Raw genomic sequence first — 27,112 nt, forward strand, 5'->3', positions numbered from 1 at the left:
TTGGGAATTGGGCTCAGGAAGTCGCTGCTCATCTGGGAACACCGGCCTGCCAACAGCACAGCACTACAGCTGCAGACGCTGATGGAGCCGTGTCCTGGCTGCAGACCTGTTTCCAAGGAATGCCCTTTGGTGTACCGCTCACGGACAGTTAAATTGAGGCATCTCAGTGCTGCAGCACTCCCCCAGTTCGGTGGGGGCTGCACTGCTTTTGCACAGCCACAGCTCCCCCAGCCCAGCCTCTAATACGTTCTAGCTGTGCCGGTTAGACTTCCATTCCACACAAACACAATTTGTCATGAAGCGAAGAGATGCCATCAGCTTTAGGAAGGGTGAAAACAATGCAGGAGGGTAGGCAGTCCACAACCCCCATCCCATCCCATTACATCGGCACAGCATTCCGCTGCGGGGATTCCTAGGGTAAGGCAGTAGAAGAGAATGGCTCCAACCTAACTCAAGCTAGCTCAGTCCTGTTGGGACACCTGATATGACGCATGGAGGGGCTCAAGGGAGCAGGGGAAGCAGATATCCCCTGACTTCAGCCTCAGCTTTGGCTCCGTACCAAGGTTAGCCCTGGGGACAAGCACAGTGAGCCTGGGGACAAGCACAGCTCTTCTGCCAGCAAAGAAAGAAGGAAAACGCATGACCCCACAGCAAAACCTATGGGATGAGAAGACAGCAAACCAAGATACAGCATGAGAAGCGAGGAAACGCGTGGATGCGGACAGCTAGAAGATGGAGGCTTGGTGAGCAAGCAGGGACTGGAGCTGCTCTGCTACGAGCGCAGATTTGACCTACTTGGTTTGACTGAAACCTGATGTGAGCATCCACATGACTGATTTTAAGAATCAGCGAATATAACCTATTTAGGAGCGAGGAGGGAGCGGAGCAGGAGGAGTTGTACTCCCAGTGAAACAGCACGGGGTTCGCTGAGACTTCTGCAGGGCTGGGGAACATCGCAGCCGACAGCTTCCCGGCCCCGAGAACGCATCTGAGGTGGGGAGTTCTGCATTAGATTCTGAGCTGCTAAAAAAAAGGCAGCGGCCACACAGTTCAAAATCGGCGCTGTCACGAATACAAGTGCTTAATTACACTTATGGCTACGCAGGATGGATTTCGTGCTGGAGCTGTGTGTACTGGAGGCTTTAAAACCAGCACAAGGCCACAAAGCTGACAACAGTTCTGCTCCGGAGAGGTTAGGGAACAGACAGCAGAGCAGAAGACAAGAAGCAGCGACGGGGAACTGTCAGAGGGGATTTTATTAGATGCCAACACACGCGCTCCTGCGAAAGGCCACAGTGTTGACTGAATTACTTTTGCGAGCAGTGGAAAAACCCCATGCTGTGCAGCTCCGTGCTCTGGGGCTGCTCCACCCTCCTGAGATGCAGCTCCTGCCAGCGAAGAGCACCGAAGCGATGCGCCTCTCCTGGTGCACCACCAAAGCAGCGCAGACACTGAGAGTCAGGTGGTGGATCACAGAGCCATCGGGATCGGTAAAGATCTCTGAGATCAACCAGTCCAACCATCTGCCCACGTCCCTCAGTGCCACATCCCCACAGCTCTCGGACACCTCCAGGGATGGTGCCACCCCCAGGACATGGTTTGGTGATGGGGCTGAGCAGCTCGGCTTGACCTGAAGAACCTGAAGGCCTTTCCCAACCCTGATGGTTGAGCCATTCTAACTGGCACAAATGGTTTTTGCTCGGAAAAAGTGTGCTAACAAGGAAATGGAAGCAGCTCAGGAGGTGCCATCCATCCACCAGCCTTCAGAACTCATGTCTTGCACATCTGTTGGGGCCGTGCAAAGAAGCCAAAGAGCAAAAGGTGATGAGCGCCCTTCCACTCACAGACAGCTTTTGGCCAAGTCAGTGGAATGTTAGAAAGAAATAGGGGGAAAAAAATGGAGGGAGATGTGGGCAAATAAAAGGAAACCATCTCGTGGTTTGAGATCTTGGAATCCTGGCATGGAGGAGAGCAGTCAATTCTTGACATAGGAGCGTTCTCCAAGTCCTGCCACGGGAGAAGTGGGCTCTGCTCAGGAATGGCCTAGCAAGGAAGCAGGTAGGGATGTTTATTCAGTGTATCCCAAACTCAAGCCTAACAGAGAGCTTCAGAAAGCTCTGTCGGAATGGATAGTGAAATCCAAGGTTGAGAAATGCAGAGTAACACACAGGATGCGGCCACCATAACCGTGCGCAGTGATGGGCTCTAAAGGAGGCACTGCACAAGAGTTCTTGAAGCCATTTTGGACAGTTCTCAGAAAACGTCAATTTAACGCTCATCAACAAATATAGAACATTCTACAAAGGAAAAAAAATAAATAAACCAACAAACAAAAAGCCGCAATTAAGTTATTTTGGGAAAATCACATTCTGGAAACCAATTCAAAAGGAAGAGCAGAGCAGCGCGTTCCCTCAAATTGCTGCCGGTTTTGCCCCCGCCCCAGAGAGCGGCACAAAGCTCTGGTTTTGCACACAGAGGTCTGTTTTTTTTTTTTTTCTTGGAGCTTCAGGCTCCAACCAGTCCGGGGCCTGGAGGCATCGCTGCAGCTGCTGCCCACTGTGCATAGCTCGGGGTTGGCTCCACCAGCACCGTGCTGGATGTCCTTTCTGCAGCACCTACAGCTCCCCACGCTCCTCCAGCCCCCACCCCGGCAGCAATAGCTTTGCATTCTGCCATTGAGAAGCCAGGAAGACTGTAGGGCTCTATTTTGGATGAGTTCCATCCGTGTTCCAGAATTAAAAGCTGATGCAAAAAATGTATCATTATCCATCTCCGTGACAGCTTGAGTCAACTGAACTCAGCCCGGAACGAGAAACAACATTCACTTCAGCACAAAAAATAGGAAGATCCATCGGGAAGAGAAGCACTCTTAAAAAAGAGGCAGTAATGATATACCAGAAAGAAACCAACTCATATTTTTAGAAAAAGGGAAGAAAACCCTGCTAAAACAGCCCCGATGCAGACAGGATGAGAGGAAATGAGGCTGGCCGTGCCGTGGGCTGTGGGTAGGGGCAGCGAGGTGCAGGGAGATGGCTGCCAGCCCACTGCTCTGTGCTGGGTACATCAAGGACTGCACCCAACCAAATTCATTTGTTTGTTTTCCATCCATGAAAAAGTGGCACGTGTTTACCATCCCCCAGACATGTCTTTGTCCATCCTGTCATTGTCCTTCTAATTTCTCCCCATGCCTTGTGGATCCTCTATTGGTCTTCATTGCTTCGTGCTACCAAGAGAGCTGACATTTAAGGTGTGGAAGAGCAATAGAGAGGACATCATTTCAACAGGGCTTGAGGCAACAGGGATAGACACTGTTGAGAGGTGGTGGTGCCCAGTTCTTGGAGACAACCAAGCTCAGGCCGGAGGGGCTCTGAGCACTGATGAGCTGTGGGTGTCCCTGCTCACTGCAGTGGCTTGGACCAGATGGCCTAAAGGGTCCCTTCCAACTCTAAGGATTCAGTGATGTCCTCCATAAAGAGCTCTGAGCACTGCACATGTCACGAGGATGCTGGGGAAAACCAACCCTGCAAGGAGGAGGGATCCACACCACCAAGCACCTTCTGCTGAGAGCTCCATTCAGGCTGTGTTTGTCAGAAACCCCTCTCCTGCAGAAGGTGCTCCCACCCTGAAGCTCTGGTCCCATGGATGGGGAAGAGGCCATCAGGCTGCAATGGGCAGTGAGTGCTGAGGTTTGCTTATCCCGGGGGGGCACCTCCTGGCTCCAGGAGATCTGAATCGGGAGCTCGAGCACAAACAGCAAACCAAACTCAGAAGGAATGAATATTTGTGCGTGCAAATGTGATATTTACAATAGGAAGGCGAGGAAAATTAATGAATAAATGCATTACCAATAACAAAAAGAGAATCCATCAACTTCAATATCTCAAGCTAAAGTGCCCAGGGAGGCGGTGGGGTCACCTGGAGGTGTTTAAGAGCCTTGGGGACGCAGCAGTGCAGGATGTGGCAGTGCTGGTGGTGGGAGGACGGCTGGGCTGGACGGTCCCAGAGGTCTTTGCCAACCTGGGTGATCCCATGGTTCTATTCCTACACAAAGCAGCCATCTGACTGCGTTTGTGCGTTTTGAAGAAAAAGACAGACGTGATAATTTGTTAATTCAGAGTGTTTTGGATGGCGTTTTTACTTAATGAAAAGTAAAATGAAGCTGGCAATTATCGACACTGGTTTCCTGAAACCGGGTGGTACGGCCAAGAGGAATCAGATCCTAATCTAATAAGCAGCACAGCTCAGAGATGCTTTGAGACAAGAGAGGCACACAAAGTAGAAGAGAACTCCTTTAGAGAAGCTGCTCGAGTTTTCTCCTAGTGATTTTTCTGGACACCACTTCTCCCAGGCTAAGCTGAAGGATAACTTAGGAATACAGACCATCTTCTTTGCTCAAACAAGGACTGATGCTCTATTATAATTGAATGAAGCCAGTCAAATCCACGCCTAATAAAGTAACCAAGGGTTTAGGAGTCTGCAAACTCCTCTGGACCCGAGCAAACAGCAGCACGACATGCAGGAAGACAGGACTGGCATGGAAATTTCCACTCTTTAGGACCAAAGAGCTGCCCTAAAGAGGGGCAGACGCTGAGCAGCACAGGGTGCTCTGCGGTGCTGCAAGCAGAACCCAGTGCTGCTCCTCACGTACAGCAACGTCGGGTGCACTGGAGAAGGCAGCCCTGACACGGTGTGCTCCAGCATATCTGCTGCAGACATCTGGCACACAGGGTCGTGCTGGAGGCAGGAGGATGCCCAGCTCACCATCCTCTCGTGATGCTCCTCCGAGAGGAGGTCTGCACGGTCTGAGGGACAGACACCGAGGCCTGGCAGCTCCCTGGACCAATGGCAGGGCAGTCGTGGTGCCAATAGCCAGCCCTGCTCCGTCCAACATGGAACTGTGCTGTGAACGAGTGAAAAGAGATCCCAGATCCCGTGGGTGTGAGACAAAGCTGGTAAGGAAACACGGGAAAAAGCAATGTATCTCAAGGAGAGCACGGCCTGCTGCCAGTCTGACACACACCAGACCATCCTTTTACCATCGGGTGTGCCTTCCCTGCAGGCTCCTCACTATCCAGGAAAGCACAGTTTTCTTACTAAAACCTACCCAGCTGTTACCACCTCTTCCCACGAGGACCCACTGGATGCCCCAAGCTTGGCCAAGCAGCACAGAGCAGGACAGGCATACAGCGAGCTGCCAACCCACAGCAACGCCACCGAACATCAGCACGTGCTGCAATCACTGCATGGCCACACCACAGACGTACCTGGGAAGGCTCCAAGCCATCAGCTTTGCCACTTCACTCAGATTTTAGTGTTTAAAGAAAGAAAAGCAAGAAGGAACGCTCCCTCCCCCCAGCCAAGCAACCACTGTCTCTCTAAGAAGATTAATAGGTGCATTTAAAGACATCAGCCTGTGGGCTTCATGAGAAACAGGTGAGAGCTCCCACGGTTCCTCAGCCCAGCTGTGGAGCCAAATAACAGTTGATTTAAGTAGGACTGGAAGAAAAGAAATTAAAAGTAATCTCATCTTTCATAGTGAAATGGAAAAAAAAGTGCATTTCAGAGCACACGTATTTAGGGAGGCGAACCCTGGGAGCGGCAGAGAGCAGCTCTGCTCTGCCTGCAGCTGAGAACGTGACAATCCGATCTTTGCATTCAGCTGCAGGCACCCTCCAAAGCACCCCGAGCTGCACTCCCAATGCCAAACCCCACATGCACTGATGTGGGAGCGGGGTGGAGCATTGGATCCACGGGATGGGGGAGTCAGCAGAAGCTGTGTGGCACGAGCCCTGGGCACAGCAAAGCTACGGGCAGCATCGCCTGCAGGGGAACGCCGGGCTCCTTCCAGCCACAGGAAACTCGAACTCACCAGGCAGACTGCAGGTCTGTGTGTTTGTTTTGGAAATAGAGGCATGGATAGTGTGTGCTGAGCACTGTGGATATGGACGAGCACGCTCACAGGGGAGCTCAGGAGGCAGCCAGCACCGTGGGGTGCTCCCACACCCAGGGCCATGGAGCTGCTGTGTCTAACACAGCAAATATTCTGCCTCCATCAGCCGAGTGAGCCATTCTGTGCTCTTTTGACATGACACATAAGTTTTATGAGCTTGAAATCCTGCAGACTTGGTCTTCTCCCCACCTAATCCCAGCACTGGCACTCCTGATGTTCCAAACGCTTCGTACAAACACAGATGTGCTTACTTAGCACAGCAGCACAGCAGACTTCTCTAGAGCACCAGCCTTATGGTGAGCAAGAGCCAGGAAAACATTACTTTGATTCCTAAGAGATAGGCAGATCCACGTTAGCACCCAGCAGTGACCAGCATAGGGCTGCACCAGGCAGCATCACCCCAGTACTGTGCTCTGAGCCTCCACTTGCTATCACTCCATGCTGGAAATCCCCATTCAGGGATGCAACCCCAAGCAGCAATTCGGCCTCTGCACAGCTCTCCCTGGGGGCTCCAGCACCGCGTGCCCTGCTCATGGACTGGCCCTATTGCAGGAGCCCTGCACCCACAGCCAGAGCCCCGTGGCTCTGCAGGGCTGGTGCATGGGCTCGGGGTGCTCCATCCTATGGTGCAGAACAGTGGGGACACAGCGTGGTCCAGCGCTGCTGGTGGCAGTGGGTCCAAGCTGTGCTGGACTCCCACATCCGCCCAGGGATCCCTCAGTGCACCCACAGCCAGGCTCCAATGTTGGAACCACTCACAGCTCACCAGAAAGGCAGAGCACAACCCTACGCCAGGCTCTGCCACCTTCCTGCTCCCACAAAGCAGCCATGGAGCTTCTGCTCCCAGCTGGGGAATCCAGCACAGCCCCAAGGAGAGAAGGAGGGAGGAAGGAAAACACCCCCATACTCCCCCAACAGCACCCTCCCTTTTGTGCCAGCATTTAATCTTGAAGCGTTGTGAGCAGCCTACGAACAAGTTATGGCTGGAAGAGAGTGGGAGGCTAAAGAGTCGGAGATTCTTCAGCAACAGAAAATGGGAAAACGGAAAGGAAAAGGGACAGAATATCCCCCAGGGGGTTATTTTCTCATGCTGTCTCTATGGAAGCTGGCACAGAGCTGGCTCAGAGCAGTGGGGCACCATGCTGAGCCCAGCAGTGCTCCCAGTCCAGGGAGCAGAACTAGGGCCAACAGGAGCAGAGCTGCAGGGCCCCATCGCATCCCTCCATGCAACTTTCTGCGCTTCACCTTTCTTTTTCTCAAAAGGATGAAGATGTTTTAGAGTCTGCTTTTTAAAGGGACGCCCCCAGCCAACCGTTCCCAAAGCGTCACCCTACAAGCACGGCACCACCAGCTTGGCACCACAGGGCTGCACATCACTCCCATTGCATAACAGCACTCGGTTCCCATCCACACGCCATACCCCACGCCAGTCCCCAAGCCGCTGGCTCCCCCTGCAGCCCCCGCCTGCCTGCACCCCCCAACCTGCAAGCAAAGCACCCGCTGCACCCACCAAGTGTGCAACCCACTGTGCATCCATGCACACCCTGTGTGCCCGCAACCCCACATGCCCACACTCCCCAACTCTGCACCTACAGCCTTCTGCTCCAGCACCCCGTGCACCCACACGTTGCCTGGCCCCACACCTGCACCCCGTGCTCCTGCACCGCTCCTGTGCCCCGAGCACACCTGCACCTATGCATACACACCCTGCATGCATCTCCACGCCTCGTGCCCCTGCACACCGTGCACACCTGCACCTACACTTTGCTCCTGCACGCCATGCACGCACACACACACACACACACACTCTGCTTGCACACCTACACCCCATACACCTGCTCCCGATGCACACCTACGCTTTGCTGCACATCAGCACCCCACCCACATCCCGTGTGCACACCTCTCTGGTGCTCCCGTGCCCCACACACCACCCACAAACCTCCACCCATGCACACCCGTACGGCCGCACACACACCCGTACCGTTGCACACACACCCGTACGGCTGCACACACCCCCGTACCGTTGCACACACACCCGTACGGCTGCACACACACCCGTACCGTTGCACACACACCTGTACGGCTGCACACACACCCGTACCGTTGCACACACACCTGTACGGCTGCACACACACCCGTACCGTTGCACACACACCCGTACGGCTGCACACACACCCGTACCGTTGCACACACACCCGTACCGTTGCACACACACCCCTCGTGCCGCTCCCCGCCGCCCCGCGCCGCCGGCCCCGCGCTCTGACCTGGCTGCGGGCGGGGCGGGGGCGGGCGCGGGCCCCGGGAGCTGTCCGCCGCCGCCCGGTGCTGAAGGCGATTTGGAGGCGGCGGGGCCGGCGGCGGGCGGCGGCGGGGCCGCGGCGGCGGAGGGCGGGTGCCCGTCGGCGCCGCCGCCCTCCAGGCTAGCCTCGTTGCCCATGGCGGGCCGGGCGGGACCGCTCCTCAGCGCAGCGCCGCCTCCGCCGCCATCAGCCCCGCGCCGCCGTCGCCGCCGACCCCGTCGCCCCGCGCATGCGCCGCCGACCACCCCCCCCTCGCGCGCGCCCCCGAGCCGCCGAGCGCGGGCACGCGCGGCCAATGGGCGGCCGCCCCGACGGGAGGCGGTGGGCGCGCGGGGCGCGGCCGAGGGCGGAGGATAAAACCCCGCCCCTCCGGGCCCCGCCGCCAATCGGCGTCGCGTATCGCCCGCGGCCGCCAGGCGGTGCCCTGCGCCCTGCCGGCTCGAGGCCGAGCGACCGAACGAGCGGCGGCCGGCCGCTACGTCACGCCTCGGCGGCCAACGAGCGCCCGGCGCCGCATGAGGTTACAGTCGACAGCCAATGAGCGCACGGCGCCGCCGTGACGTCACGGATAGCCGCGGGATGTCACGCGGCGCGGACTGGCGCGCGGCTCCGCCCCTCGGAGTCACGCGCGGCTGCGGGAAGCGGCGCTCGGCCCGCCAATCAGCGCCGCCCCCCCGCGTGACGTCACGGCCGGCAGCCGCATCCCGCCGCACGGTGATGTCACAGCGTTCAGCCGCACCTCTCCCCCCCCCCCCCCCCCCACGACATCACGGGCCGCTGACCCCACCGCCCCTCATCCTCTCCAGCCTCCTCGTTAGAGGCGAGCTGGGCAGTGGCTCTCAGTGCCCCCTCCGCACAGAGCACGGCTCCCAGCAGCAGAGCTCAGGAGCTGCAGCCACAGAGGCGGCCGCAGGGAGGAAGGCAGGGGAGGCCGCTCAGTACCAATGCAGAGTAATTCGTTTATTCCCTCAAGTTTGCAGCCAGCCCGGACCCAAGCCTGCAGCAGGTGGGGATGGGAACCACCCCCCGGGGCCTCAACAGGAGGGCGAGGGGAGCGCCGGCCCCAGCACACAGCAGCACTGTGCCTTAGGCTGGCTTTGAAAGAACAACAAAAATGCCTACATTCATATTAAAAAAAATAGAAATTCACACAGAAGAAATTATAGAACACAGGCCAGAAAGAGAGAGGTCAGCAGCAGGGGGCACTTCTTCCTGAGCAGGGCAGGGGTTCACCACCACCACCACCCCCCTCTGTCCCAGCCCAGGCTCCACATCCCAACCCAAGGCAAAGCAGGACACCCAGCTTGGCACAGGTGCTGCAGCCTCGGCAGAGGGACGGGGACCGGCCCAGCAGCAGGTACAGCTGTGCTGCAGCATCACCCTGGGCACAGCAAGATCTCTGCACTACTTACAGCACTGCACCAGGTCCCTTCTTCCCACTCGTGCTCCCAGCTGCTGCCCCCCAGGCTGCAGCTGGACAAGATCTCTGCCTGCAGCTCGTGGCTGTGTCCCAGAAGTGCAGCTCCACATCCAGAGACCAACAGCAGCAACTACAGAGCTTTGAGCAGGCTGGCAGATGAGAAATCCCCATTTAAATTTCTGCGTGGAAATGAGAGAGGGGGGCTGAAATGAGGCATGAAGCTGTCCGGGCACTAGGCAGATGGTTGGGCTCCTGCTGGCTCGCTGCAGGGCCAGGCTCTGTGCAAGCGCACAGCCCTGCTGCTCCCAGGGGCACAAACCCTTCACTGCAGGAAAGCGTCCAGGCTGGCCCGGCTGTTGCTGCTGCAGGCACGTTCAGGGGCAGCAGCTGCTGCTGGCCTGGAGACGTTCCTCTTGCTCTTCACCGGTATGGGACGGAGCTCTGTAGGGCTTGTCTGAAAGTAGGGCCGTCAAGGGAAGCACACACATCAAGGCTCTGGGGACAAGCAGCACAGGAACCTCTCCAGAGCAACCTGAGCCACAAACCTGGGACCTAACCATATACTTACACCCTGAGGCATTTTGGTAACACCCTTAATAATATGCTTTCACTTTTGCTTTGTCTTAAAGAGATGGGCTGTTAGACTCCATCTCTGCAGGCTCCTTCCAAGAAAACTACTCTAAGAAAAGCTCCCTGAAGGTCAGGCTGGGCTCTGCCCCTAACCACAGAAGCAAATCTCAGGCACACTCCTATCCCACACTTTCCACTTCCATGCTATGCCCTAGTGCACAAAGCCAACAGAGCTTCAAGATCTCCCCTGCATATCAGAGCTGGGACACTGTGCAGACGAAGTGACAGTAGGCAAAACCTGCAGCCTCCCAGGGCATAGTGATGCTCGAGGGGCAGAGATCTTAGAGTAAGGAGTTCTCCTTGTCTGTGATGGCATCATACAAATCTTCAGAGACGAAATAAATATTAATGTTCTTAGTAAGCTCAGGTCTTTGATGCCTTTGCTGTCTCTGCTGAACTCAGGCTTGTTCAGAATCAGATGTAGAGCAATATGATGGTGATTCCCTGAAGGTCCCAGCCCCAGTTTGGGAAGCTCTGCCCCAGGCTACGAAGCTGGCTGAGACAGGAGGAACAGAGGAGGTGCCCCACAGCATTACTACTGCCACACAAGCTGCAGGAAAGGATACAGGCTGTATGAACTTGGTTCTGCCTCCCAAGCCATCGTATCCCATCCTCACCTAGGAGAGACAAACAAATGTGAATGGAGCAGCACAGAGCCTTGGCTACTTCTCCTTGTCTTGGTCAGCAGAGAGCCTCACAGGCCACGTGCTCCAGGGATAGGTTACAAGCACCTGGAAACACTGAGTCCTTGTGCTAAGCCCTCACCTTCAGAAAAAGGCAGGTCCAAGTGTATAAGTGAAGTTTGAGCATCTTTCTGAAGTAAGCTGAGCCTTCAAGGCTGCAGCAAAGCTTAGGATTTTTGTCAGTGGGACTGACACATACAAGGAAAATGCCCAACACTCCAAGGCAGTGGAACTGGATACAGAAGGCCATTTAATCTGCTGCCAGGTAGGGAATGACCATCTGTCATCTCCGGAGCTCCGCAGGACTGGGAGGCAGCCAGATCAACTCCGAGATTTACTCTCCCCACACTGAATGTGGCAAGGTAAAAGCCTCATTGGCTTCCTCCTGTAGGGTAACCTCAGGACAGAAGCGTGCGGTGCCAGACAAGCTCACCAACAGCACTACTCACCTTGCCCATGTTTCTGTGGGGACCCAGCAAGCTACCCGACACAGGCTTCTTGGAGAAAACCGAGTTTCTGATGAATGCTGGCAGGAATCCTTTAAGAGTCTCATCCTCCAGATCATCTCCCCAATTCTGTCCCACAGAATAACGAGAAAAGCTCTTTAAGCAGCAGCATCATCTGCTGAATTTAGTCTGTATACAGGCACTTCCTTAAGGTAACAGGCAGGCCTGTACCACATCAGGTCAAAGAACAGTACCTCCAAACCTCCCTCTGGTGCTCATTTGGAGCCATGCCTGGGAGGCAGGACGTTGCATCCGGCATGCCTAGGGGGACAGCTCCCTTAGCTGACCCACAGCCCTTGCAGGCAGACCCCACACTGTGTGTTTGCCAAGCACATCTGATGCAGGATAATCTGCAAGCAGCATGTGCCCCCCCCCGCCCTCTCCTGCCCGATTCCAGGAGGCCTCTGAGGCAGCAATAGCGTTTCTAGGAGACAGTCAAGCAAAGCATTTTGAAACATGTGCTGTGGTGCAGCAGATAGGCCAACTTGCAGTTAGAGCATCTCCTGCACAGGAAAATGGGGCCTTTATCTCAAGCTTATTAATAGCAGAATTGAAGAGGTGATACAACAAACAAGATCAGTTCTTTTACCTCCACTGTTTCCTTCAGAGCTTTCTTTGCCAGATTTACCACGGGAGGCCTGTAAGAAGCACAAGGAGCAAGTCAGCAGAGATTCATTGTTTGACTGGAGCTGGCAAGGACAGACAAGGCAAAGCAAATGACGACAAAACTTGCAGTGCGACATCAAGCAGCTGGAGAGCTATCTGATCTCACACAGCAACTTCCAAAGCAGAGAGACTTTCATCTCCTTTAGAAGTAGAAAGAAGAGGACAAACTCACTGCTTTTTATCCAGCTTCTGCTTTTTTGCAGCACTGAATGGAGATCTGCAGGGCTGATTTTCAGGGGTGTCCACATCAAAAGTCTCATCTAGGTTGATCTCATCACTGTGAGCTGGACGGTGGAGCCTCGGGTGCTGCAGTTCAACAGGAGTTGGGCTGCAAGGCCATGCAAAGCATCAGCCATCAAGAGGCTGCCACCCATCAGATAGAAGAGAAGGAGAGGGAGCTACAAGCTACATCATTTAGTTAGCACGAAAGAAGTAGGATTAAGATCTGAACCCCATTCTGCTTACAAGTTCCGGAAAGAACAACCCAAACCCCACAGTCCATAGTCAATGTCTCAAACCATTGTTCAACCTTAAACACCACTGCTCACAGCAGCAGCAGCAGTCCAAGCCCAGGTAAACAGCGCAGCACACTTCTGCTCAGCATACACAACCCAGTTTGCTGTACTGGCCTCATAGCACTGGTCGCCGGAAAGAGGCTCACTAAAATATAAAGGATGCCAGACCAAGCCTTAATCATTCTGAACTCCATTGCTCGGCAAAGATCTCCAGCCCCTGTATACCAGGGCATGCCTGCTGGAAGGTCAACTCTGAGGCAACCAGAAGAGAAGCTTTAGAGATATTTCCCTGGCAGGGCAGAGTGGAAAAAGTTTGTCCAAACTTAGTTTTTTCTTCCATACCAACCTGATGGAAACCCACCAAAAAATGCACTTTTTCAGGTAACCCAAACATTATCTTGTCAGCAGCAAGAAAACAAAAAATACAAGAAGAAAAATGACTGTGCTGTGGCAATGCCTTCCAGACCAGCATGCTCCTGCCTTCCCAGTCAGTACTTAAACTGCTGACTCTTGCTCTGGACATGCTATTCACCATATTTGGCCTGTATCCGAGGATGCACCGCACTGACCTCTCAAAGACTAGCCGGCTGAGCGTCTCTCTAGTTACAGATGGCACTTTCAGAGTGTCCTGCAGTATGTCTATCTTCTTCTTCAGACTCTAGAGGGAGGAGGAAAGGCAGACAGTGAGACAAGAAAAGATTTAGCAGCAGGTCCTTCACCCCTCTCCCATTAATGAGCATTGGCCAGAGCTTAGAGGTGGAGCAGATGAAAGCGTAAGGGTAGATCCAAGCGAAACCCAGCATAGCTCCTGGCATTGCTGCTGAAGGTTGTGGCCAGCTGCCAGTTACTGCAGACTGATGACTGATATTCTCACCAAGATCTCCTTGTCTGCATTCTTCAGATCCTTCTGGGTGCTCTTTAACTCCTCCTTTGTCTTCTCCAACTCTGAAACTGTTTTCTGCAGCTGCAGAATAAATAACACCAAAGAGCAGAGTGCTGATTACTACACACGGGTAAGGGAGACTGTGAATCCCCATGGGAACAACGTGCTCCATGGCACACACTATTTTCCCATTTCTGGGCTCAATTTTCCCGTGGCAATCTCTCCAAATCAGAGCAATCCGATTGCTGCTCATTTCCTCAAGCTGCCTGCAGAGGGATCTCCAGGGCTGCTTGCCCAGCTTAAGTCTTCCCACAGCATCTCTGCCCGCCGGTAACAGCTTTTCCACGCTCTAACACTTGGTGGCTCCATTCTGAATCCTGCAGGACTTAGCACGCACCGCATCACAGCATTACAAACCACAGGCCGGACGCTGGCTGTGCATCAGCAGTGCTGGCACACTGACAAGCCTGATTCAACAGGAGCCGGAGGTTGAGAGGTGGTCTGGCACCACAACAAGGGCTTGAAGCGGGGTCAGGTGCCTGGGCCAGCCCGCAGAGAGGCAGCACAGTCAGCTCTCTGTCAGCCAAACCTGGAGCACGCTGACTCGCATCCTCCTGACCCAAGTTAGTGATTGTAGTTTGGTACAGACTCGGCCAAAAACAGGTCAGCTCCAGCAGCAACTTCTTGTAGGGAGTTAACTCACTTAGCAGCAGCTTGGTATTCCAAGAACCTCCTCCTCTGTTTGAGGGGACCATAACAGCTATGGCTAGGTAACAAAAATAGGCCAAATCTACCCACAGTCTCTCACTTTGTGAGCCTGGACTCTGGCACACCCCAGGGAACACCTGTGCCTTGGAGAGCAAGGCTACACAGACATTTATCATGGCAACTTGCTACCGAAACAGTAACTCCCAGCCTGGGCCAACAGGGCCCAGCCAGGCTAGAGCAGGGGCAGCACAGCAGCAGGGGCATATCTGCAGCTCTGTGCCAAGACAGGGCTAAGTCATGCTCAGCTGGTGCTGGCTCACACCTCATTTCTTCCCAGGACCCTGACTCTGCAGCAGAAGGGGCTGGTGGCTGAACAAGCTCACGCTCAGCCTGGCAGGCCAAAGGCAGCAAGCACCTGCGTGCTGCTGTGTTCCAGCCCAGGCTGGCTCTGCACGTGCTACCCCAATGACATCCTCAGAGTCCACAGTGCTAATAACATCCCATGAGCTACACACAGCATCATACTCTGACCCAGAGACCCCAGCCTGACACTTCCATGCCAGCTGTACCGCTCAAGGAGAGCTCCCTGTGGGAAGGGGTCACTGCACAGGGCTGGGAGCACAGTTGCTGAGAAGGATCTACGGACCAGATATCACCTTTACGTCTCTCATGCTCTCCTTTTACCTTACTGTTGACAGAGAATAGCTCCTTCTTCTGCTTCTCTGTCATCTCACTAGAGATCTTCTGAGCCTCCTTCAAGTTCTCATATTCCCTGAAAAGAGAGCAGAAGAACACTGCTTTTAAAGAGGATTGAGCTAGAACTTATTAGAGGCCCTCAATTTGAAGATCTGCAACTGCAGAACCACCAAAGAAAACCCAGGACATATAAAAAACCCTTCAGGGAACTGAGCTGAGTGTGCCAAAACAAACTAACAGCGTAACAAACATCACCACACATGGCAGGGAAAAACATTTGCAAAGGATGCCATGCCTAGGAGCAGGGCATGCACCGGATTCACCAACAAAATGGAAACTGGATTCAGAAATATTACAGTTGCCAGTGGAAGAGAGACAAAAAACAGAGCAGCCTCTGTACTTGCAGCAAATAGAGAACTCTGCTTTAAATGACTTTACAGAGGCTTCATACTATTGGCCATGCACATTGCTCCCAATTACACCACAGGGACACTTGCCTCATTACAGCTTTGTGTCAAAGCTGCGATTATTCAGCTGCCATCAGAACGGACCCAGAGAAGCTGTGGTTTTGCTCAGCAGGACCAGAAGCATTTCCAGGTAGGGGATGGCAGCGCTGCAGATCCCGCATGCCAGAGAGTGGCGTGCTCAGAGCACTTCAGGCCACAGCTGCACTGTGCAATGCAGCAGAGGGTGCAGCCCAGAGCTCCTCATCTTCCCATTTCCCCCCAGGCGTGAAAAGAGAACTGAGGGAATAATCATCACTGCATAGGTGCACTGACAACTCTGGAGACAGTTCCCATGGTGACACGCATGTCACTGCAGCGACAACAGGAACGCTTCAGTGTGACAGGCTCCAATCTAGGTCCCCAGGATCTGTCAGCCAAAACCTAAAGGAGGCCCAAATAGGGACAAGAGCCCCGCAGCGTCTGTTTGTCTGCTGGGACTCAGCAACAGGTTCTCTTCCCACAAGCCCAGGACAGCATGAGCAGCCCATGCCGAGCCTGAAGCACTCACTTCTTCAGTGAGACGCAATAGACTGCAAGCTGCTCCACTGCTGCCTGCCCAACTCCCATCTCTCTGATCATCTCCTCCACTTCGGGGCGCTGGCTCTGAAGCAACAATTCAATCCTGCAATAAAATAAGGAAATGTACCTTCAGCTCATGAGTCACGAACAGAGCAGGGAAGAAGGCTGCCGCCCTGCTTCCCCTGGGGAGCCCACACAGACTAAGCCCCTGGATGTAGGGGTGGCAAAGAGATGCAACTGCCACTCTACAAGTGGTATCTTTGCTAGGACACAGTAGCACTACATGGACTAAAGAAGAGGCAGCTGCACACACACACTACACTCGGAGCTGACACACCAACTTGAAGGCCCTAACCCATGCTGCTGACTTCATTTCCAGGCTGGGATTTGTGCTTTGCCCCAAAACCCTCTCCAGTAATAGCAACAGCACATAGCTATGCTTGGAGACAGGGACAGTATGCTCAGAGTATCATGTCCTGCTGCTGTTCATGGAGAGCAGCTGCCTGGAAAGAAAGCTGGGCTGAGACACAGCCAGGCAAAGCCTGCTAATGCAGCAGTTTCCAGCCTTACGGGGTAAGGAGGCCCAGCAGTCCCAGCATGTGGGGCTGGGAGGTGCAGCAAGCACAGCAGGGCCTCTCCCTTCCTCTCGGAGAAGGGGAGAGACACGCAGCCCAGCCTGCGAGGCCCAGGGTCTCACCGCTCCATGGCTCTCAGCTTGTTTCGCAGGCGGCGGGCCTCCTCCTTTGAACTTCTGTTATCCTCCTGCTGCTGCTCCAGGAATTTCATCTGTTTCTGCAGAGAAGCAAGCGCACACAGACCGTCAGGAAGGCTCCAGGGATTGTTAGCAAAACATCCTGGCTTATGCGCACTGCGGGCAGCTGGGAGCATACATTGGCTCTTAATGCTATCACCACCTCAGCAGCCCAGGATTACGGAGAATTTAGCTCCTTCCCTGCTGAACCCCTAGCTCTGCTCCTCGCTAGCACAGCAGGGTCTGAGTGCTAATCACAAGAGGAGTCTGGTGCTGGAACTGCTTTGGATCCTCCTTTCTGCTGGGTGTACTTGTGGGGCTGGGCAGCACTCCGTGCGCAATACAGCAACGGTGTTTTTCAAAAGTGAGGGAGTTCAAAGCAGGCAAACCTCGCTAGTGCGTTCTGCTCCCTAAATAGCTGAGCCCTTTGCTTTAGCCTTCCGATTTTCCTTGCTCTTAGCTGCTTAAAGCAGAAATAAGAATCTCTTGTAGATCTCAACTGAACCAGATGCTTAGCTGGGTGCTTCTCTCACCCACCTGGGGCGGCCACGAGTCTCTCACAGCCAGCACCTTTCCAGGCTCTCCAGTAGCAGGCAGCATTAGCAGCAAACCTCGGCTGAGCTAAGAAAACAGAAGCCAAACAGCTGTGACAGTGTCGGGACTCTGCAGAGCTGCAGGCTCACATCTTGCTCTTCCTACTGCAGAGCCCACCTTAGGCTGCTGCTGACCAGAGGTCTCCTCATTCCTGACCCCTGGGCCAGGTCAAAGCAAGGCCCAGTAGCAGACCATTTACATGAAGGTTCAGCAGCAGCTGGCAGAAGATGGGACCTGTCCGCTGCCTGTGAGCTCGACCTGCCTCACAGCTAGTTAAGCCTCTATTTTTACTGCAGAAGTTCAGTGCTTTAATCTTTAAATGATGCGTGTAAGACATTGCTTGGCATTCAGCTGGGAAACACTGCATGCCACAGAAAAGATGCCCTCAGGTCCTTACTCCTGCCCTTCTCGACTTTCATTAACAGGACTTCAGCACACTCAGAGGCTTTTGCAACAGACAAGATAACCACAGTCTCCTCCTGAGATGCCAGGCAGGAACGTCAAGCACAGAGATCTTGAGTTGAGAAGCAGGCACCAACTTCCACTGCCACAGCTGCTTTTCTGAAGTAGGAAGCATCAATGCTATCTGCCACTGGTACATCTGAGATCCCAGGAACAGCTTGGGAATGCCAGGCTGCCTTTAGACCCAAGAAGATTGGATCTAACCTGACGGGCAGGCAAAAAAGAGCTTGTGCTTTCCCACAGCAAGGCCTGTGTGGTGGTGACTCCTTACTTCTACCTCCTGCTCTGTGACAGCTCATGTCAGGCCACCTTCATGTGGTTCCTCCAGGAAGAGCCCAGCCTGTATGTGGCGTACAGTAAGACAGCTCCATGCCCCACCTACAAGCTCTCCCTGGCTGCATGGCCTGGCGGGTCAAGGAATGTGATGCAGCGTAGGCTCTACCCAAGAGGCAGAGATTTAAGGAACAGTCTGAACTCCCTGTGCTCACAATGAGCTTTCAGCACACAGCAGAGGCAGCCCAGCACCAAGTCAAGGCTGCACTGCTCACCACAAGACATCCCAGCCAAGAGGCTCTTGTTCTTACCCCACTTCCACTTGCTGTTTATGCACAATGCATGACTATGCACTGAGTCACTGCATGCTGAAGCACAACAGGAATATTTGATCCCTGGACTTTGCACATTACTAACCTAATCGAAGGAAAGCCCTGGCAACAGAACAGACAGGAGAGTTAGCTGGATCAAATCCCATTCAGCTAAAGCTTGCAACTCCCCCTCCATATATTTCAGTTTGATTCCTCCTCTGATCAAACCAAGAAACTAATTTTCCTTGAATCCCGTCTGGCCAAAACCCATTTCAGAAGAACATTCTACCACAGGGAGCCGGTGCTTCTGCAATGGGGCACGGGGGCCAGTTCCCACACTCCCCTCACACCACTACCTTTATGATCAGCACTGCAGCAGCAAAGCTCAGCTAACGCCCCCAGGCTGGGCTGGTGGCCTCCCAGCCCCGGCCACCACTGCCCTGAGTGCATAGCTGTTACACACAGCCACAGGCCTGGGTTTTATGCCTCTGAATCACCCTCAGCATGGCACGCAGCCAGTACCTCCAGACTGGCGTCACTGCTCACTTTGGGTTAATAAACCCAAAAAGAAAACCCAGCTCCACAGCCTTCCTGTTACTCAGAGACCGAAGTGGCAGGCATCTCCAGGCACCCTACCCAAACTCCCACCAGCACAGAGTAGTGTCAACATCAGCACGGCCTGAAGACAACCTGAACAAAATTAACATTGATTGTGCAACGGGTAGAGCCAGACTCCAGCAAGGGATGGGAAAGGTACCTTGAGAGAGGAACACAGCATCTCTGTCTCTCCCAGCACCTTCTGGAGTGACTCGATGGTGGCATTGCGCACATCCAAGGTGTCCCGCAGCCCATCCACGATGGCCTGGCATTCCCGCTTTTCTTTCTCTAGAAGGAAAAAAAATCATGGCCTAGAAACGCAGACCTCAGCAGCCCCACATACAACAGCAGTAGCACAACAAACCGGTGCTGATTGCAGTCTCAGTCTCCATGCTGCTAGGAGTCGGCCAGTCCTGTAGAGACCCATTTCCCTAAATGCTGTCTGCAACTGGGCTTGTAGCAAGCAATTGCTTCTCCCAGTGCCAGCAGGCTTCAAGATTTTCTTCAGTAAAGATAACATGTTCCCTTTAATAGCTTTCCAGCCAGTCCTAGCTAGCATTAAGCTGATGTATCTTAACTCCTGCATGCTCTCCAAGCCAGGCGTGTGCAGAACTGCTCTCTGGAGTCACACTGAGCTGGAGGGCTGAGCCCTGAGCTCATCCTCTCCATGCAGAGCCTGGGGTGCGGGGCAGCTCTTTGGGGGCTGCAAACAGCCAGCCTGCTCACACAGGGACTACAGCACTGCGTCACCACGCTACTGCACCTACCCCAGAGCACCACCAGCATGATGCACCCACCTCCTTGTGCAGGCAGCCCAGCACAAGGCACACACCTTTGACTACCAGGGAGAAGACTGTGAAAACAGTGCCAGATTTCCATTTGTTTTGGTGAGACGAGTGAAGAACAGCTCACAAAGGAACAACCATCAGCAGCAGCTGTCAGAGCTAAGCAGGGAACAGCCAGTTCAGCTGCTGGGCAATGAAGAAAAGAAGTAAGCCCTTAGTGCAACTCTGGTGAGAGCAGGGTGAAGTTCTTGAGCTCCTTCTGTCTTTGTCAAAATTGCCTACGGCTCCAGTCTGACAACAGCAGGGAGGCAGTCAGCACCCCTCCAAAAGGGCCATTCCTCCTTCCAAGCAATCCAGCGTCAACTTGTGCCAACACATCCCACAGAAGTGTGGCACTGCTGGACAACAGTAAGGGAGCCACATGGGACTGAAGATCAGGAAGAACATATCCCAGCAGAAACACACAGGTGGCTGGGGAGGTGTTGAAGGAAACACATTTCTTAGTGAAGCCTTTTTTCTCTGTTGGCCTGAATAACCCTTCCTCACCAGAGGGAGTACAGCCTGGAGCTGCCCCCCCTCGCACTTGCAGGGACTCCACATCAACCAGAGGGGCCCGGGCTTTTCCTTCCTCCGATCCCAGCTGCCCAGAGGCAGATGGCAGGAGTCAAATCTCCCCATGCTGCAAGAATGAGTTCTCAGTTTGTTCCAAGTGCCTCCCACTGCGCCTGCTGGGTCTGTACAGAGCTCTGCACCTCAGGAGCCATTTGCAAGCTGATCAGAGACTGGCAATTACACAGTTCCACTACAGCACGGAGCGCAGAGCACATCTTTAAGAGAATTTATACACAAGAACCACCAGAGAGCAGAGTGCCCATAGCAAAGGAGGCAGGAGGTGGGAACTGCTTCTTTCCAATATGAAAAGAGGATGGGACAGGGAACGTCACATCCAACCTCTACTCACCAGAAGCTGAGAAGATGAGCAGGCCTTCAAGCAGTTTTTCTTGGATAACATCCTAGCAATAATCCCAGCCACTTTCCCCAGAAGATCTGGCTCTCTACCAAGTCACTAAACTCAACCGAGCTGGCAAGAGAACGAGCCTCAGAATAGAGATGTGCAGGCTGTGCAATCCTGCTCTCAGGCTAAGGACCGAATCCTCAATCTACTGGCTAACTGAGTCTGTCTCGTGCAGGCAAGGCAGAGTAAAGACGACTCTCAGGGCGTGGGTGAGCCCCTGGCATTCTTTAAAGATTTTTCCTTTCTGCTAGTGTGACTTTGGATTTCTGTCACTCAGACTGACATTTTCCTTTCACTGCTCATGACTCATGTCCTGATGACAGGCTGCCTACAGACGATGCTCGAAAACCATCGACAAGTCTCCAGGGCTTTTGCTTTTCCTGCCTCCCTCAAACATCCTCTAAAATTAAAAGATGGGAAAAATGGAAGTGCACACAGCAAGCTCCATCTGCTCTTCAAGTGACACATGTGGCACTGCAACAGCCAAACAAAAGCCAACACCTTCCCACTGCAGCTCGGGCACCACTGTAGCTGTTAGAAGGAACAAGCCTTTGGCACATGCAGCTGTGAGCTTCCCGGTGCTCAAACCACAGGTTTTGTTTTTGGCAAGCTTACTCCAGACAGAGCTGTGCTGGATTTTTACAGCTCTTAGTCAGGGAGAGGAGAAAAAAAAAAAAAAAAAGAAAAAAAATCACATATTTGCCTAAATTGGCAAAGGAGACCCCAGTTAGAGCTGAGCTGAGCTGGTTTGTGAACTCTGGCTCTGTTGTACAGGTTTTACGTAGCTTTGGGCAGTCTCTCCTCAAAGACACAGCTCTGAAGAAGCTCCTCCAGCAAAACAGCTCTCAGCCTGCACCATGCCCTCAGCTTCAGTGAGAGGAAGCTCTGCACACTCAGTCCTCCGACCTGGAGAAGCAGCTCAGGCAGGCAGAGCCCAGGGCCTGCTGGCAGCTGGAACTCACCTTTCATGGAGAGCTGAGCCTTCACCTTGTCCAGTTCATTCTGAAACGCAACACAGAAAACCCGATTAGGAAACAGCCTGCAGAGAAGCTTTCACCATATCTTCAAAGGACCCGAGAGGTTTCTCGGCAGGACATTTGCACCAGCCATGTGCTAAGAATAGCATGCATTAGCAGCAAGCACCGAGCTACAAACAAGCATTATCGCAGGGAACACAAAGAGCACCTCCAACTGGCATTCTTCAGGGAGAGAAGAGACGATCCCAGTTTTGTCTTAGCCTTGTCAACCTTGCGTTTCTCACACTGTCAGTCATCTTGTTTTAGCTGAATAATTTTGGAAGGCTCTCGGGGAAATTCAGGAAATCAGACAGGAAGAATTTTTGTAATGTTTTAACTAAACAGGGCAATAAAACAGGGACGATGCCAGACTATCTGGATCAAGAGCCACTTTGAACTGACGTGAACTTGAGCCACGTGCAGGTGGGAGACACAGAAGCACATCCAAACATCTGAAAAGGTGGCAAAGCATTAAGATCAAAAGGCATCACCAGCACTCTGAGGACACTAAATCACTGCAGTGTGAGATGCTGATATCAACTAACAGCAGAGCCAAATGGCCATAAACAGATCGCCAGTAAACCCATCTATACCAAGCAGTGGGCACGTAATGTCCCCTGGGCACCCCAAAGGCCTGGAGGAGGTCAGGCATTTCTAACATCTTAATTAAGGATTGGAGAGAGGGAGCAAATAACCGTGGTTTAAATTATGGATGAAGTGATATAACCTACGAACGCTGGAAAATAGCCAAAGGATGGATAGAGTTCATAAAGATAGGCAATATATATATTTATATACATATTTATAACTCACACCACATTACAGATAGAGGGAGGAAAGAAAAAAATACAGGAAAGAGTCAACAGAAGATGACTTAAAAAGCTGTGTTAGAGCTGCAGAGGAAAGCACATAACAAGCCAGCCAGGAACTGCAGTGGAATAAAACCACAATAAAATGCCAACACAGTACTGAAGCCGAGCACACAAATCTGTGCAGCCTGGAATGCTACATGCAAATCTGAGCTGAGAATAGCAGTAGCAGTGACCACAGAGCTGACAGGACCAGAGCAAAGCTCTGCTAGTGACAGCAAAGGCAGGGTGGAGAGCATGGGATCTAAAGCGGGTAAGCAGAAGGGACAGAGGGTAAAGCCTAGTAGAGCTGACTTAGATTTGCCCCCAGGGGGACAACAGAGGGCTGAGGTAGAAATAGCTCTGCTGCAGGAACTATTCTGATGCAGCCTCCTCTGAGTCCTATTCAGGAACGATTAGTGAGCTCACAAGATGTGCTAATTAGCACGATAGCAAAAGAAATCCTGGGCTACCGCAGGCAGCTATGTAACATTACCTCATTCATCAACTTAATCTGAAATCCCTCATCTTCCACCACTGTTCCTAAAGGCTGCTCCCAGTTTTCACTCTGATAGATGCAAGCTCCTTTGTCTCTCTGCCAGCCTGATTACAAGGGAATGCTGCCACAAGATATTGCAACCACAAGCAGTCAGCTGTCCTCCCAGGTTTCTACCCTCCCCGGCAGGTTTATAGGCAGGAACCCTTTCCTCCTGCCTCCCTTTTACTAAGCTGAACAAAGTACCCCAATGTCCTTCATCAGATGGGCTCTCAGCTCCCTAGACACAAACAAGTAGGATGCTGGGCTCCAGCAAGCCCCGGGGCAGTGTCACTCCCCCAAACTAACATTTCTACTTTCACAGCAGAAACACGGAGACTGTTCTGATCGCTGAGGACCATCTTTAAAAGCAGTACAGGAAAAAAAAAAACAAAAACCAAACAGGCTCAGCACTAAAAGGCTGAGATATGCCGCAGCGCTCAACCTGTGGTCTGCATCTACTCCAGGGAACCAGGTTACCTTCGGAGCGTTAGCTGAGCTGAAACCCACGTCTGCCAGTCAGACAGAAGCAGAGCAGCTTCAGCTCTCGTTCAACCCCAAATATTTCAGAGCAAAAGTGAGAGTGGGGATTAGCAAAGACTGATTACTCAGAAGATAATTTGGATAATTCTGCATCAAAACGCCACAAGGCAATTCTTCCAAGCACCTCTAGCTGGGTACGTAACAGATTTGTCTCTCTGGGATGACACAGCTTCACCCTCAGCTTTCTAGCACACGGAAGCACACCCTCTCACCCCAGTCCAACCTTGTCATGGCAAGAGGCCAAGCTCTCATTTCAAGGCATCTGCAGGCTGCACGGATATAGCTCCAGCTGATTACACAGCTGACTGATGAGAGCAACCCTCAGAGCTGTCCATGGGGCAGTAGCACCCCTAGCAGCCAACCGTGCTCCTCTATGCAGAAAATATTTGGTTCTTCCCTTTTATACAGTGACCTCAGCTCCCTCATTAAAATACCTGCGTGCTAGAAGTCTAGACACTGCTCTAATGGCAACAAAATAAACTTTGTAGGAGCTGCCATGCAAGTCTACAGTCTTTTATGAGAGGAAGAGAGCCAGGCTTTAGCACAGTCTGCGTGGAGGGAAAAGCTGAAGGAGCCCATCTTGGACCCTGGGGAGTGGATAAGAGGAAGAAAAAAACCAGCTTTTCTAGGGCATTTTTCACCATACAGCCCATCACTGAGTCACTCATCTATTTACACTTATGAGACCCGATCTGAATGCATCCTAAAGGCAGTGTTTACCTCCTTCAAGCCACTGCTTTGCATCTAAGGCGCACAGCTTCCAGTGCCCAGAGATGCTTTTTCATTTCCTCCGCACGCATATTTGGTCTCCAGTTTATTAGTGGTCTTTGGGAACGACAGTGCTACTGACATCACAGTCTGGCTTGCTTTATTTTAAAAACATACAATATACATATAGCAGTTGCCATGACAATGCTAATTATGGTAATTGCTGCACATGCTGATTCTAAACACAAGAGGATACAAGCATCCCATTATACCAAGGTCAACTGATGACTTTTTTTGGAACACATAACTCCACCACATAAGGAGCCATGCATCATCCATATTAAGCAACGGAGTAGAGCGCAGAACAGCCCCTCTGCATTAATCCCTCCTCACACACAGCTCTCCACAGCAGAGTTTGGCACTTGGAGAACATCACTCAGCTCTTCTACTCCAGCCTGGAATCCCCGTGGGGACCCAACAGCAGCACTGCATGCTCCTGAGGGTGCAGCTTCTGACAGTCCACTTCCTAATGTCTCTAGGGAAACCAAGTCACCGCTGCTGCCCCACTTCCTTATGAGCCCTTGCAAATAAACCCACCTGTCAAGCCACAGATACCTGCGGCAGATCACTGAATTCAGCACTTTTCCTCACGTGCATTTTAGCAAAAGCTCTGTAGTCACATTCCCACTCAACCACTGAGAGGAGCTTTGAGACCCAGTGGAGAAGAAGCAGTTGGATACTCACTTGATTCTGCTTCAGAAGGCTTCCAGGCTAAGTAAGAACAATAAGAAAGAACAATAAAGCAGAAGAGGAGGCTTCTTGAGTCACTATCTGAGATTTGGTTGGACTAAACCACCACATGGGAGACCGCCTCATGGCAGAGCTTAGACTGGATCATGACAGAAAACGTGGACAGGCAGGAGACACTGAAGCGCTTTGGGTCTAAAATGTGAGCATAGCACAGCAAGCAGCAGCTCAAGCAGCATCAGGTGGCAAAGAACCAGCATCCCCAGACATGTTTCTAAGTTGCTCAAAGCACCACAGGATAGAAGAACCCCATCAAATACCTGCAAGGTCTCTGCATCCAGTGCTGTCTGCTCCTCCAGGGCAACATCAAAGAACAGCTTATTGATTATATGTCTTTTGCTGACCTAGAGACAGAGAGGGCAGAGGTTGACTGGCACAGACAGGAAGAAACAGTACATACAGAAGATGCATGCAGGGGAAGAAGGTGCCACCTCGCCACAAGGCCACAGGAGGCATGTGAGTCCACGTGCAACGCCATCCCTGGCAATATCCTGCTTCTGCTCAGCAGCACAACTGCAGGCCCCCCACTCAGTTTTGGGAGCACAGCTCCAGCCAAGCTCCCGAGCTGCAGCAGAAAGATCCAGGCACTTCTGAATCGAGCGCAGTCTGTTCTCTGGCAGCTAAGGCCCAAGCAGCTGACGCTGAGCTAACATGATGCCAAATCCAAAGACAGAAGTACGTGCTGCTTTCTGCAGGCAGAAGGTGCTGTAATTGAATTTGATAGCTCTCCACACCTCCCCCATGCAGTTACAGCTTTGTGTTTTAAGTATTATATACAGTCATGACACCAGCTAATTGCATAGTTACTGCTACATAAGATGTTATTTCGCGATAACTCCATGGTAACCCAGAGATGTAAGCGGCAGTGAAGAACAGAGGGAATCAACAAGTCAGGGAAGGAACAAGGGCCGAGACCTTGAGAGAAAAAAAGCACGACTGCAGAGCAAGTCCCAGCGACAGCAGGCTGGAAGTCTGCACCAGACCCTCCTTCAGCTGCACGTACCAAGGCCTGCGAGGCCGATAACGCAGCAGCCTCCAGAGGAGTGCAGCTCCTCCCTTGCCAGCACAGCACATCCACGCTCCTCAACGAGGGCAGCAGAGCCAGGACTGGATGCTAAGAACCACGGCAGCGGTTTGTCCGCCTGATAGCCTCCCCAGAAACACAGCTCTGAGGGCCTGGACTTTCCTTCCCGCCCTCCCCATCGTTACACCAAGCAGCGAAGGCCGCAGCGCAGATACCAGCAGGGCACGCTCGCCTCCATCCGCCCTCCCCTCCATCCCCCAGGCCCGGGGCTCCAGGCCGGAGGCTCCCACAGCGCGCGGCGCCATAGAAACGCGGCGCCGACAGGAGGGCGTTACCTGGATCCTGCACTGCGGGCAGGTGCGGCTGGGCGCCGTGTCGAACCACTGGAACAGGCTGCGGAGGGAGAGGGAAACGGCCGCTCAGACCGACGCCGCCCGCGGGCCGGGCCGCAGCCGGGCGGGAAGGCCGCGCCCCGGGCTCGGCACCGCGGCCTGCGGAAGAGGCGGCTCCCCTCGCCCGCCCGCCGCTCACCATGCCCGATGGAAGGTGTGCCCGCACGGCACGGCGGCCACGTCGCGCGCGTTGTCGAAGAAGTCGGAGCAAATGGTGCAGTGCGCGCGGATCGGCATGGCGGGACCGGCAGCGCCGAGGCCGCGCGGCGCCGCGCGATTCAAACCCGGCCGCCCGGCCGCCGCTTCCGATCCAGGCCGGAAGTGACGTCACGAAGCTCTCGCTCGTCCCGCTCCCCGCGGGGCGGGTCCCGCCGGCTGCCGTGCCGCGCCCCTCCGCGGGGCGCCGCGAGTTCCCCCGACGGCCGAGCCCGGCCTCGCTCCGAGGGCACGGCGAGCCGAGCCCGGCTCC

The 27,112-nt window shown here is 53.5% G+C and overlaps 2 protein-coding genes across 7 annotated transcripts in view; both read right to left on the reverse strand.

Annotated features, from left to right (window-relative positions):
• Window positions 1–8,669, reverse strand: part of BSN (bassoon presynaptic cytomatrix protein) — a 57,601-nt gene extending 48,932 nt beyond the window's left edge. Inside the window, exon 1 of one of the 2 annotated variants that reach the window (XM_085235605.1) lies at window positions 8,215–8,669. In XM_085235605.1, the coding sequence (XP_085091731.1) occupies window positions 8,215–8,387 (173 nt within the window). In that variant the 5' untranslated portion in view covers window positions 8,388–8,669. The remainder of the gene's footprint in view (window positions 1–8,214) is intronic. The other variant, XM_085235604.1, reaches the window with a different exon arrangement.
• A 526-nt stretch (window positions 8,670–9,195) lies between these two features.
• Window positions 9,196–26,987, reverse strand: TRAIP (TRAF interacting protein). 5 transcript variants are annotated; one of them, XM_085235849.1, is made up of 17 exons: window positions 26,783–26,979; window positions 26,587–26,644; window positions 25,488–25,571; window positions 21,733–21,772; window positions 19,131–19,258; window positions 17,271–17,354; window positions 16,680–16,774; window positions 15,972–16,085; window positions 14,946–15,033; window positions 13,545–13,634; window positions 13,240–13,328; window positions 12,328–12,483; window positions 12,079–12,127; window positions 11,433–11,558; window positions 10,867–10,917; window positions 9,990–10,124; window positions 9,196–9,849 (listed from the first exon to the last, which is right to left on the reverse strand). In XM_085235849.1, the coding sequence occupies exons 1-16, from the start codon at window positions 26,878–26,880 to the stop codon at window positions 9,993–9,995; spliced, it is 1,482 nt and encodes a 493-aa protein (XP_085091975.1). In that variant the 5' UTR covers window positions 26,881–26,979; the 3' UTR covers window positions 9,196–9,849; window positions 9,990–9,992. The 5 variants fall into 5 exon arrangements, with proteins under 5 accessions (XP_085091975.1, XP_085091974.1, XP_085091977.1 ...); XM_085235848.1 differs by having other exon boundaries at window positions 9,196–10,124; XM_085235851.1 differs by lacking the exon at window positions 25,488–25,571 and having other exon boundaries at window positions 9,196–10,124; window positions 26,783–26,980.
• Window positions 26,988–27,112: the final 125 nt, after the last annotated feature.

This window comes from Meleagris gallopavo, chromosome 14, assembly GCF_905368555.1.
Source record: "Meleagris gallopavo chromosome 14, MGAL_WU_HG_1.1, whole genome shotgun sequence".
Lineage (NCBI taxonomy): Eukaryota > Metazoa > Chordata > Aves > Galliformes > Phasianidae > Meleagris > Meleagris gallopavo.

What these genes read in the sequence shown, in the direction of transcription:
- TRAIP (XM_085235849.1), bottom strand. Translation starts at nt 26,880, where the DNA reads ATGCCGATCCGCGCGCACTGCACCATTTGCTCCGACTTCTTCGACAAC. An exon ending in AAGCTGAGAGCCATGGAGCG is followed by an intron (nt 16,086 to 16,679) that starts GTGAGACCCTGG and finishes ATTTTATTGCAG; the next exon opens with GATTGAATTGTTGCTTCAGA. An exon ending in GAACCAAGTTCATACAGCCT is followed by an intron (nt 10,125 to 10,866) that starts GTATCCTTTCCT and finishes CCCTACTTTCAG; the next exon opens with ACAAGCCCTACAGAGCTCCG.